The sequence below is a fragment of the Lissotriton helveticus genome, chromosome 7 (assembly GCF_964261635.1).
Source record: "Lissotriton helveticus chromosome 7, aLisHel1.1, whole genome shotgun sequence".
NCBI classification, from domain to species: Eukaryota; Metazoa; Chordata; class Amphibia; order Caudata; family Salamandridae; genus Lissotriton; species Lissotriton helveticus.
The window spans coordinates 1,944,417,271-1,944,429,969 of record NC_136068.1 but is presented as its reverse complement, the minus strand read 5'-3'; the positions used below and the strand labels follow the sequence as shown (position 1 = coordinate 1,944,429,969).

Genomic DNA, 12,699 nt, shown 5'->3' with positions numbered 1-12,699 from the left:
TGGAGGGGGAGGGGCGAGGGCGTCTCAGCTGGGAGGCGGGGCGGGCACACGAGGACAACAACAAACAAAATGGAGGCGGAGGGGGGAGCAGAGCGGAGCGCTGGAGTCAAATGCGCTAACAGGCTACAACAGCAGAGGGCAATTACACAATCAAGCGCTAGCGAGGCAGAGCGCAAAATAAGCTACACAGCTGGCGAAATGTGACAAAAACAAATTCAAATTGCACAGTTTGACCAGTCAAGCGGAGCGGCGCTAGGATCTAAAGCACACAAGGAAATGGTATGAATTGCACAGTAAGCAGCTAAACACAGCAGCGCTACGATATAATTAACACAGCAGGCAATGAGAAAGCGTTTTTAAAGGCAAGTTAAGCAGTGCAGCGCGACTAATACCAGATGCCTGCAAGAGACACTGGGAGCGACCTCTCTGCCTGAAGCGAGGAGCGAGCCACTCTGGCAGTCTTGTGTTTTGTAGACTTTTTTTGGTCTCGCCTGTGTGGGCTGTGCACATGCGCAGTCTCGCTGGCGAGATTTTATGTTTTTGAGGGAGCTTCAGTATCGGGCTTTAAGCTCCGCCCCTCTTTCCCATTGGCCGGCGTCACAGTTTATGCTAAACGGTGGCCTGCCATTGGGAAAGAGTTTTGTCTGACGTAGAATTTTCTCTCTGTCAGACGGCCCACTTGCACGGGCTCGTCTGTCTTCCTCCCGTCGTAAAAGCTTGGTTACCTTTATGGGGCCATGTGTTTCAAACACATGGCCCCATAAAGACAAGCTCCGCGGTGTGTTTATTTTTTTTATCTGGCTTTCGCTTTAAAGTGAAAGCGAGATGCAAAAATAAACCGTGGCTGCCTGGCGAGCGCTTGTTCCTCAATTAGCTTGGCCGCACTCTTCCGGCGATTTGTATCATTTGCCTGCATTTGTGCCTTTTCCTGTTATATTCCAAAAGCAGCATCTAGATTTGGAAAGGGAGCGGTTCTTTCGGTCCGATTCTGTCTTGAGCAGCATGATAAACGCGTGGGCATTTTTCTGACAATGCAGCTTAACGCTTTATAATCGTCGCGTGCTACGAAGCTGAATTTTAACCAAACATGGAACCAGATTGCACTGTGAGCCGCGGAATTAAAGCCGAAATATAACTGGATAATTTGCTCATGTAAGGCATGGTGCAGACCGAGCGTGCTATTTTTAGCTATGTCAGATGCCATGGCATGCTCTCTTTCCAAATGGAGGCAGCTGCATTTTCATGTGCTCCTTCGAAACGAATATCGCAATGTGCCGAAAGCAGGCGTGTCAGACCTAAAAAATGTTTTCTGTGACAATCCCAACCATAATACCAGTAGTGCCTGGTTGTATCCGGGATAACTGCCACTGGCGATTATCATCATAGCTCTTCGCCCCCCACCCGTCGTACATAATGGTAGTTCCCGGCAGTAGGTCTGCTACTAGTGACAGGAGATGCCCGTGCGGGGTTAGAAGCGGCCGCCGAGAGCTGATGGCTGCATACACTCCTCTCACCTAGGCTGACCATCGAAAGAGCGGAAAATGGCCGCCGAGGAGTTATGTGCGGTACTGGAGAGGACTGCCAAGCGCTTCTACCTGCCGAGATGGTGATAGCGGTAAGTGGGTCAAGGCTCCGAGGGGAACCGCTCGATGGTCCTCCGCAGTGGGGCCTCCTGAGTGGAAGCTCCTTAGCTAGTGTGGGAGGTGGTCCTGTTATGGGTGCTTGGGACCGAGTCTTGACATGGCAGGTAGAGGAGCAGCCTATGCAGTGAGATAGAGACAGCACCGTGTCTGGGTGCCTTACCTTAAGTCCCACCCTCCAAACATGCCCCCTGACTGTCCATCACTCCTAGCGCTGGCCCTTTCGGTTCTGGTTCATAGAAGTCCTAGCTAGCTACGTTTTGAGATTCATAAAATATGGGCATCCGCAGGTAAAATATCTCAGTGCATTAATTATTATTATTATTATTATTATGCGTTCTTATATAGCGCTCGATTACCCGTAGGCATCTCGGCGCTTGCCTTGGGAACCCGTCCTGGCTTCCCCAAGGTGAAAGCCAGGCATCCCGCCGCGGGGGGGCCGTAGTGGAGATTAAGCAGGCTAATGCCCAGAGCTGCAGAGTGTGAACCCGTGATTCGAGTAGGCATCGAAACGAGAATTATCGAGTCCGTGGATATTTGGGCTCAAGACCCTGCCGCGTCGGGAATTGAACCCTGGTCCCGGGTCTGACCTCTGCTTCAGGGTCTGCCTCCTCTAACCAGTGAGCCACACTTCTCCACCTTGCACTTGTTCAGAGAGGTGAAGGTCGCCTGTGGTCTCAGGGTCAATTCCCAGTTTGTCGGAAAACATTTGGAGACACTGATCACTCGAGGGATTACTCTTAGTAACGCATGTGAACGTCTTGGGAAGTTTTAACCAGTCACACACAGGCATACGGGAATCAGTCTCACTTGCGCCACATAACGGAGTGCTCTCACGGAAGGTTGTAGCAGGGGTTTAAGTGGGCTGGGTCTTGCTGGTGCTCAGAAGTAGCAGTTCTAAAAAGCAGGTGCTAAGACGGGTTCCTATCGGGCTCTCCAGTTTTGCCCTCACCATCGATGAACAGATAAATCTGAACTCTGCGGCAGTACCACTGCTCACTGCCTTTGAGGTAACGTCAAACAGACTCGTTATAGTTCTATCTCAGTTGCATCATTTAAAAATTGAAGTATTTTCAATATCATATATACAATGATGCCATAGTTGTTGCTTATTTATCTTATGCCCTCAAACAAAATGGCGTTATATTAGATGTCTTCTGCCTGAAATTGATTGCGCTTCAATCGAAAACAATAGGAGAAATGCATCCCGATTTTCTTAAATGTTCCTTCTTCCTAAATGTTGGCATGTAGCAATGGCGCAGAATATGGGAGCCATGCTACGCTGGGAAAACAAATTAGACCATGACTCTGTTGAAGTGATCCCGGAGGAACACAAATAAAAAACAATTGCGGCCGCAGCACACGGTGCAGATGCTTGGGGTTACTGTAAGAAAGCGCAAACTATTTGTGTAAGGCCGTCGCATCCACTCTACTCCTTTGCATGCAATGGTCTTTTCCGTCTCTTACCAGCGCTCTCTCGTTCCTCACAGGACTCCCCGTGCCCCAGTACTGCTACCCGGCACTGAGCTCCAGGGCCGGCAAGTGTAAGCGGATCCGCACCATCTCAGCCCTGAGCAGCTCTCCCGCCTCGAGCAGGAGTTCTCCCCCCAGCAGTACATGGTGGGCAGCGAGAGGTACCTGCTGGCGTCGTTCCAGCGGCTGAGCTAGGTGCAGGTCAGTGGTGTCAGGCGCGGCCCGGGTACCCACACGCGTACTCCCATGTATACACACACACCTGTTAACCCCGCCCATAAACTCACTAACACACGTGCATTTATTGAAACATACAAACACCAGTCAACCCCGCCCGTGAACCCACTGACACATGCATACATGTATATACTCCCACACAGCTGTCAACCCTTCCGTTAACCCACTGACACATGCATACATACATGTATATACTCCCACACAGCTGTCAACCCTTCCGTTAACCCACTGACACATGCATACATGTATATACTCACACACAGCTGTCAACCCTTCCGTGAACCCACTGACACATGCATACATGTATATACTCACACACAGCTGTCAACCCTTCCGTGAACCCACTGACACATGCATACATGTATATACTCACACACAGCTGTCAACCCTCCCGTTAACCCACTGACACATGCATACATGTATATACTCACACACAGCTGTCAACCCTTCCGTGAACCCACTGACACATGCATACATGTATATACTCACACACAGCTGTCAACCCTTCCGTGAACCCACTGACACATGCATACATGTATATACTCACACACAGCTGTCAACCCTTCCGTGAACCCACTGACACATACATACATGTATATACTCACACACAGCTGTCAACCCTTCCGTGAACCCACTGACACATGCATACATGTATATACTCACACACAGCTGTCAACCCTTCCGTGAACCCACTGACACATGCATACATGTATATACTCACACACAGCTGTCAACCCTTCCGTGAACCCACTGACACATGCATACATGTATATACTCACACACAGCTGTCAACCCTTCCGTGAACCCACTGACACATGCATACATGTATATACTCACACACAGCTGTCAACCCTTCCGTGAACCCACTGACACATACATACATATATATACTCACACACAGCTGTCAACCCTTCCGTGAACCCACTGACACATGCATACATGTATATACTCACACACAGCTATCAACCCTGCCCTTGAACCCACTGACACATGCATACATGTATATACTCACACACAGCTGTCAACCCTTCCGTGAACCCACTGACACATGCATACATGTATATACTCACACACAGCTGTCAACCCTCCCGTGAACCCACTGACACATGCATACATGTATATACTCACACACAGCTGTCAACCCTTCCGTGAACCCACTGACACATGCATACATGTATATACTCACACACAGCTGTCAACCCTTCCGTGAACCCACTGACACATGCATACATGTATATACTCACACACAGCTGTCCACCCTTCCGTGAACCCACTGACACATGCATACATGTATATACTCACACACAGCTGTCAACCCTTCCGTGAACCCACTGACACATGCATACATGTATATACTCACACACAGCTGTCAACCCTTCCGTGAACCCACTGACACATGCATACATGTATATACTCACACACAGCTGGTGGAGAAGTGTGGAGGTGGAGAAGTGTGGCTCACTGGTTAGAGGAGGCAGACCTGGAAGCAGAGGTCAGCCCGGGACCAGGGTTCAATTCCCGGCTCGGCGGGGTCTTGAGTCCTAAAATGTCCATGGACTCGACAATTCCCGCTCCGGTGCCTACTCGATTCACGGGTTCACACTCTGCGACTCTGGGCAATAGCTTGCTTAATCTCCACAACGGCCCCTCGCGGTGGGATGCCTGGCTTTCACCTTGCAGATACCCTGCCGGGGTTATCTCACAGGGGAATACCAGGACGGGTTCCCTAAGCAAGCGCTTAGAAACCGCTCGGTGATTTGTGCTATATAAATTCCTGTACATTTACATTTACATTTACATTTACACAGCTGTCAACCCTTCCGTGAACCCACTGACACATGCATACATGTATATACTCACACACAGCTGTCAACCCTCCCGTTAACCCACTGACACATACATACATGTATATACTCACACACAGCTGTCAACCCTTCCGTGAACCCACTGACACATGCATACATGTATATACTCACACACAGCTGTCAACCCTTCCGTGAACCCACTGACACATGCATACATGTATATACTCACACACAGCTGTCAACCCTTCCGTGAACCCACTGACACATGCATACATGTATATACTCACACACAGCTGTCAACCCTTCCGTTAACCCACTGACACATACATACATGTATATACTCACACACAGCTGTCAACCCTTCCGTGAACCCACTGACACATGCATACATGTATATACTCACACACAGCTGTCAACCCTTCCGTGAACCCACTGACACATGCATACATGTATATACTCACACACAGCTATCAACCCTGCCCTTGAACCCACTGACACATGCATACATGTATATACTCACACACAGCTGTGAACCTTGCCCTTGAACCCACTGACACATGCATACATGTATATACTCACACACAGCTATCAACCCTTCCGTGAACCCACTGACACATGCATACATGTATATACTCACACACAGCTGTCAACCCTTCCGTGAACCCACTGACACATGCATACATGTATATACTCACACACAGCTGTCAACCCTTCCGTGAACCCACTGACACATGCATACATGTATATACTCACACACAGCTGTCAACCCTTCCGTGAACCCACTGACACATGCATACATGTATATACTCACACACAGCTGTCCACCCTTCCGTGAACCCACTGACACATGCATACATGTATATACTCACACACAGCTGTCAACCCTTCCGTGAACCCACTGACACATGCATACATGTATATACTCACACACAGCTGTCAACCCTCCCGTTAACCCACTGACACATACATACATGTATATACTCACACACAGCTGTCAACCCTTCCGTGAACCCACTGACACATGCATACATGTATATACTCACACACAGCTGTCAACCCTTCCGTGAACCCACTGACACATGCATACATGTATATACTCACACACAGCTGTCAACCCTTCCGTGAACCCACTGACACATGCATACATGTATATACTCACACACAGCTGTCAACCCTTCCGTGAACCCACTGACACATGCATACATGTATATACTCACACACAGCTGTCAACCCTTCCGTGAACCCACTGACACATGCATACATGTATATACTCCCACACAGCTGTCAACCCTTCCGTGAACCCACTGACACATACATACATGTATATACTCACACACAGCTGTCAACCCTTCCGTGAACCCACTGACACATGCATACATGTATATACTCCCACACAGCTGTCAACCCTTCCGTGAACCCACTGACACATACATACATGTATATACTCACACACAGCTATCAACCCTGCCCTTGAACCCACTGACACATGCATACATGTATATACTCACACACAGCTGTGAACCTTGCCCTTGAACCCACTGACACATGCATACATGTATATACTCACACACAGCTGTCAACCCTTCCGTGAACCCACTGACACATGCATACATGTATATACTCACACACAGCTGTCAACCCTTCCGTGAACCCACTGACACATGCATACATGTATATACTCACACACAGCTGTCAACCCTTCCGTGAACCCACTGACACATGCATACATGTATATACTCACACACAGCTGTCAACCCTTCCGTGAACCCACTGACACATGCATACATGTATATACTCACACACAGCTGTCAACCCTTCCGTGAACCCACTGACACATGCATACATGTATATACTCACACACAGCTGTCCACCCTTCCGTGAACCCACTGACACATGCATACATGTATATACTCACACACAGCTGTCAACCCTTCCGTGAACCCACTGACACATGCATACATGTATATACTCACACACAGCTGGTGGAGAAGTGTGGAGGTGGAGAAGTGTGGCTCACTGGTTAGAGGAGGCAGACCTGGAAGCAGAGGTCAGCCCGGGACCAGGGTTCAATTCCCGGCTCGGCGGGGTCTTGAGTCCTAAAATGTCCATGGACTCGACAATTCCCGCTCCGGTGCCTACTCGATTCACGGGTTCACACTCTGAGACTCTGGGCAATAGCTTGCTTAATCTCCACAACGGCCCCTCGCGGTGGGATGCCTGGCTTTCACCTTGCAGATACCCTGCCGGGGTTATCTCACAGGGGAATACCAGGACGGGTTCCCTAAGCAAGCACTTAGAAACCGCTCGGTGATTTGTGCTATATAAATTCCTGTACATTTACATTTACATTTACATTTACACAGCTGTCAACCCTTCCGTGAACCCACTGACACATGCATACATGTATATACTCACACACAGCTGTCAACCCTCCCGTTAACCCACTGACACATACATACATGTATATACTCACACACAGCTGTCAACCCTTCCGTGAACCCACTGACACATGCATACATGTATATACTCACACACAGCTGTCAACCCTTCCGTGAACCCACTGACACATGCATACATGTATATACTCACACACAGCTGTCAACCCTTCCGTGAACCCACTGACACATACATACATGTATATACTCACACACAGCTGTCAACCCTTCCGTGAACCCACTGACACATGCATACATGTATATACTCACACACAGCTGTCAACCCTTCCGTGAACCCACTGACACATACATACATGTATATACTCACACACAGCTGTCAACCCTTCCGTGAACCCACTGACACATGCATACATGTATATACTCACACACAGCTGTCAACCCTTCCGTGAACCCACTGACACATACATACATGTATATACTCACACACAGCTGTCAACCCTTCCGTGAACCCACTGACACATGCATACATGTATATACTCACACACAGCTGTCAACCCTTCCGTGAACCCACTGACACATACATACATGTATATACTCACACACAGCTGTCAACCCTTCCGTGAACCCACTGACACATGCATACATGTATATACTCACACACAGCTGTCAACCCTTCCGTGAACCCACTGACACATGCATACATGTATATACTCACACACAGCTGTCAACCCTTCCGTGAACCCACTGACACATGCATACATGTATATACTCACACACAGCTGTCAACCCTTCCGTTAACCCACTGACACATACATACATGTATATACTCACACACAGCTGTCAACCCTTCCGTGAACCCACTGACACATGCATACATGTATATACTCACACACAGCTGTCAACCCTTCCGTGAACCCACTGACACATGCATACATGTATATACTCACACACAGCTATCAACCCTGCCCTTGAACCCACTGACACATGCATACATGTATATACTCACACACAGCTGTGAACCTTGCCCTTGAACCCACTGACACATGCATACATGTATATACTCACACACAGCTATCAACCCTTCCGTGAACCCACTGACACATGCATACATGTATATACTCACACACAGCTGTCAACCCTTCCGTGAACCCACTGACACATGCATACATGTATATACTCACACACAGCTGTCAACCCTTCCGTGAACCCACTGACACATGCATACATGTATATACTCACACACAGCTGTCCACCCTTCCGTGAACCCACTGACACATGCATACATGTATATACTCACACACAGCTGTCAACCCTTCCGTGAACCCACTGACACATGCATACATGTATATACTCACACACAGCTGTCAACCCTCCCGTGAACCCACTGACACATGCATACATGTATATACTCACACACAGCTGTCAACCCTCCCGTGAACCCACTGACACATGCATACATGTATATACTCACACACAGCTGTCAACCCTTCCGTGAACCCACTGACACATACATACATGTATATACTCACACACAGCTGTCAACCCTTCCGTGAACCCACTGACACATGCATACATGTATATACTCACACACAGCTGTCAACCCTTCCGTGAACCCACTGACACATGCATACATGTATATACTCACACACAGCTGTCAACCCTTCCGTGAACCCACTGACACATGCATACATGTATATACTCACACACAGCTGTCAACCCTTCCGTGAACCCACTGACACATACATACATGTATATACTCACACACAGCTGTCAACCCTTCCGTGAACCCACTGACACATGCATACATGTATATACTCACACACAGCTGTCAACCCTTCCGTGAACCCACTGACACATGCATACATGTATATACTCACACACAGCTATCAACCCTTCCGTGAACCCACTGACACATGCATACATGTATATACTCACACACAGCTGTCAACCCTTCCGTGAACCCACTGACACATGCATACATGTATATACTCCCACACAGCTGTCAACCCTTCCGTGAACCCACTGACACAGACATACATGTATATACTCACACACAGCTGTCAACCCTTCCGTGAACCCACTGACACATGCATACATGTATATACTCCCACACAGCTGTCAACCCTTCCGTGAACCCACTGACACATACATACATGTATATACTCACACACAGCTATCAACCCTGCCCTTGAACCCACTGACACATGCATACATGTATATACTCACACACAGCTGTGAACCTTGCCCTTGAACCCACTGACACATGCATACATGTATATACTCACACACAGCTGTCAACCCTTCCGTGAACCCACTGACACATGCATACATGTATATACTCACACACAGCTGTCAACCCTTCCGTGAACCCACTGACACATGCATACATGTATATACTCCCACACAGCTGTCAACCCTTCCGTGAACCCACTGACACATACATACATGTATATACTCACACACAGCTGTCAACCCTTCCGTGAACCCACTGACACATACATACATGTATATACTCACACACAGCTGTCAACCCTTCCGTGAACCCACTGACACATGCATACATGTATATACTCACACACAGCTGTCAACCCTTCCGTGAACCCACTGACACATGCATACATGTATATACTCCCACACAGCTGTCAACCCTTCCGTGAACCCACTGACACATGCATACATGTATATACTCACACACAGCTGTCAACCCTTCCGTGAACCCACTGACACATGCATACATGTATATACTCACACACAGCTGTCAACCCTTCCGTGAACCCACTGACACATGCATACATGTATATACTCCCACACAGCTGTCAACCCTTCCGTGAACCCACTGACACATGCATACATGTATATACTCCCACACAGCTGTCAACCCTTCCGTGAACCCACTGACACATACATACATGTATATACTCACACACAGCTGTCAACCCTGCCCTTGAACCCACTGACACATGCATACATGTATATACTCACACACAGCTGTCAACCCGTCCGTGAACCCACTGACACATACATACATGTATATACTCCCACACAGCTGTCAACCCTTCCGTGAACCCACTGACACATGCATACATGTATATACTCACACACAGCTGTCAACCCTTCCGTGAACCCACTGACACATGCATACATGTATATACTCCCACACAGCTGTCAACCCTTCCGTGAACCCACTGACACATGCATACATGTATATACTCACACACAGCTGTCAACCCTCCCGTTAACCCACTGACACATACATACATGTATATACTCACACACAGCTGTCAACCCTTCCGTGAACCCACTGACACATGCATACATGTATATACTCACACACAGCTGTCAACCCTTCCGTGAACCCACTGACACATGCATACATGTATATACTCACACACAGCTGTCAACCCTTCCGTGAACCCACTGACACATACATACATGTATATACTCCCACACAGCTGTCAACCCTGCCCTTGAACCCACTGACACATGCATACATGTAAATAATATATATACTCACAGCCGTCAACCCTGCCCTTGAGCCCACTGACATACGTGCATACTTTCATACAAACACGAGTCAACCCTGCTCAAGCACCCACTGACACACGTGCACACACATGCAAACATTCATACACATAAACACCTGTGAACCGCTCACAATACACCTACTAACTTGGGGGTCGCTGCGTTGAGCAATAATTTAAGATTTAAGAGCACCTGCTGCAGAGTTACAAACTTGTGTGTCTAGCTTTCAGACAGCAATAAAAATGCTATGATAACTTTAGTGATTAATGTTCCTGTTAGAAATCCCGGCAGGGCCTCTCAGGCTTTCATACTTCCAAGGTCGATGACATGAGCCCAGTTGAGTTGGGTAACAAAAACATCACTTTTTTTCTGTCACTGCCATGATACCCCTATGGGGTGAGTTGAAGCGTAGACCTGAGAAAGGTTTGTTTTCTTAAGACACACATGACCTTTCAGAAGTATCCGTGGCAGAGCGGCGAGGGAGGTCACTCTCGCTGAGACGGAGTGAGTCAGGGCGCCCTTATGATAATGCGCCCTTCGCCTCATCGAACAGTCTATCGCTGTCGCAGTTTGCCCAAGGCTTGTGTACGCAATTAGCGACGCCAAAAAAAGCATTGAAAATGCAATAGATCTCGCCGTTCATTTATTAAAACCATGTGCTTTGCTATACAATACCATTAGCAAAGCAAATGGCTTTAACTTAATCAAAGGCGAGACCTATTGCATTTTCAATGCCTTGTTTTTTACTGCATTTGAAGTAAACAGTTTGTAGCAAAGAAAGCACAATGGCCACTATTCCCACCTATTTTATATCCTGTCCTACGCACTTTAGTGATTAGATGTGTCAGTTGCTGCGCACAATACAAGAAGTAAGAGGGCTGTCTTATCTTCATCCCTTTAGAGGAGGGGCTCTTCCGTGTCTGCTACGGATGTTTTTATTCATCTGGGGGGTCTAAATCCGGGTATTCTTGAAGGAAATGTGAGCTCTTGAAGCATGCATGTTTCCAGGTCTGCAAAGCAAAGACATGAGGTGCGGACTTGTTAGCAGGATCTTGGAGTCTGTGTTTTTCTTTCCAGAAATAGAGTGCTATTATCACGCTATAGTGAGTCTGTGACAACTTGATTGAAGGGAAGACCTTATGTCTGAGGTGTCCACTGCATTCTGATACTGTATTAACGGATTCAACAACTGTTATAATACATTACACACAATTCATCTGGAAATACAACTATTTTTTTTGTCTTCTACAGAATCTGTTCTCAACCCCACTAAGGTAGAAGTGGGTTTTCTGGATTGTGCGGATGGAGGTGGATTTGACGGCAGCCCCAGTGTTGGCTCAGATAAAGGTATTTTTGCTTTGGTCAAAGGCTGGGTGTGTCACCCACACTTCCATGTTCTGCCCCATAACCCATCTGTCTTCTGTTGCATCTCTGAGCCTGGCAGTGGTTTGATTTCTTCTGTTCTAACAAAATACACAAGTTTGGTATGGTTATGATATTCCAAAGAGAGCCAAGTGCTCACCTCGTCTTGACGGGTGTCTCCAACTTGATCATTTCCTGGTTGCCTTCGTTATTCCATTGTCGCTGTGGAAATCCTCCAAAATTCTATGCTCTTAATTGTTCTCC

General features: G+C 47.6%; 1 protein-coding gene across 3 annotated transcripts in view; it reads left to right on the top strand.

Moving 5' to 3' along the window:
- Nucleotides 1–12,699, top strand: part of LOC144770959 (uncharacterized) — a 267,516-nt gene that overhangs the window by 48,579 nt on the left and 206,238 nt on the right. For all 3 annotated transcript variants that reach the window (XM_078655812.1, XM_078655811.1, XM_078655810.1), the window contains one exon: nucleotides 12,325–12,420. In XM_078655812.1, the coding sequence (XP_078511938.1) occupies nucleotides 12,325–12,420 (96 nt within the window). The remainder of the gene's footprint in view (nucleotides 1–12,324; nucleotides 12,421–12,699) is intronic.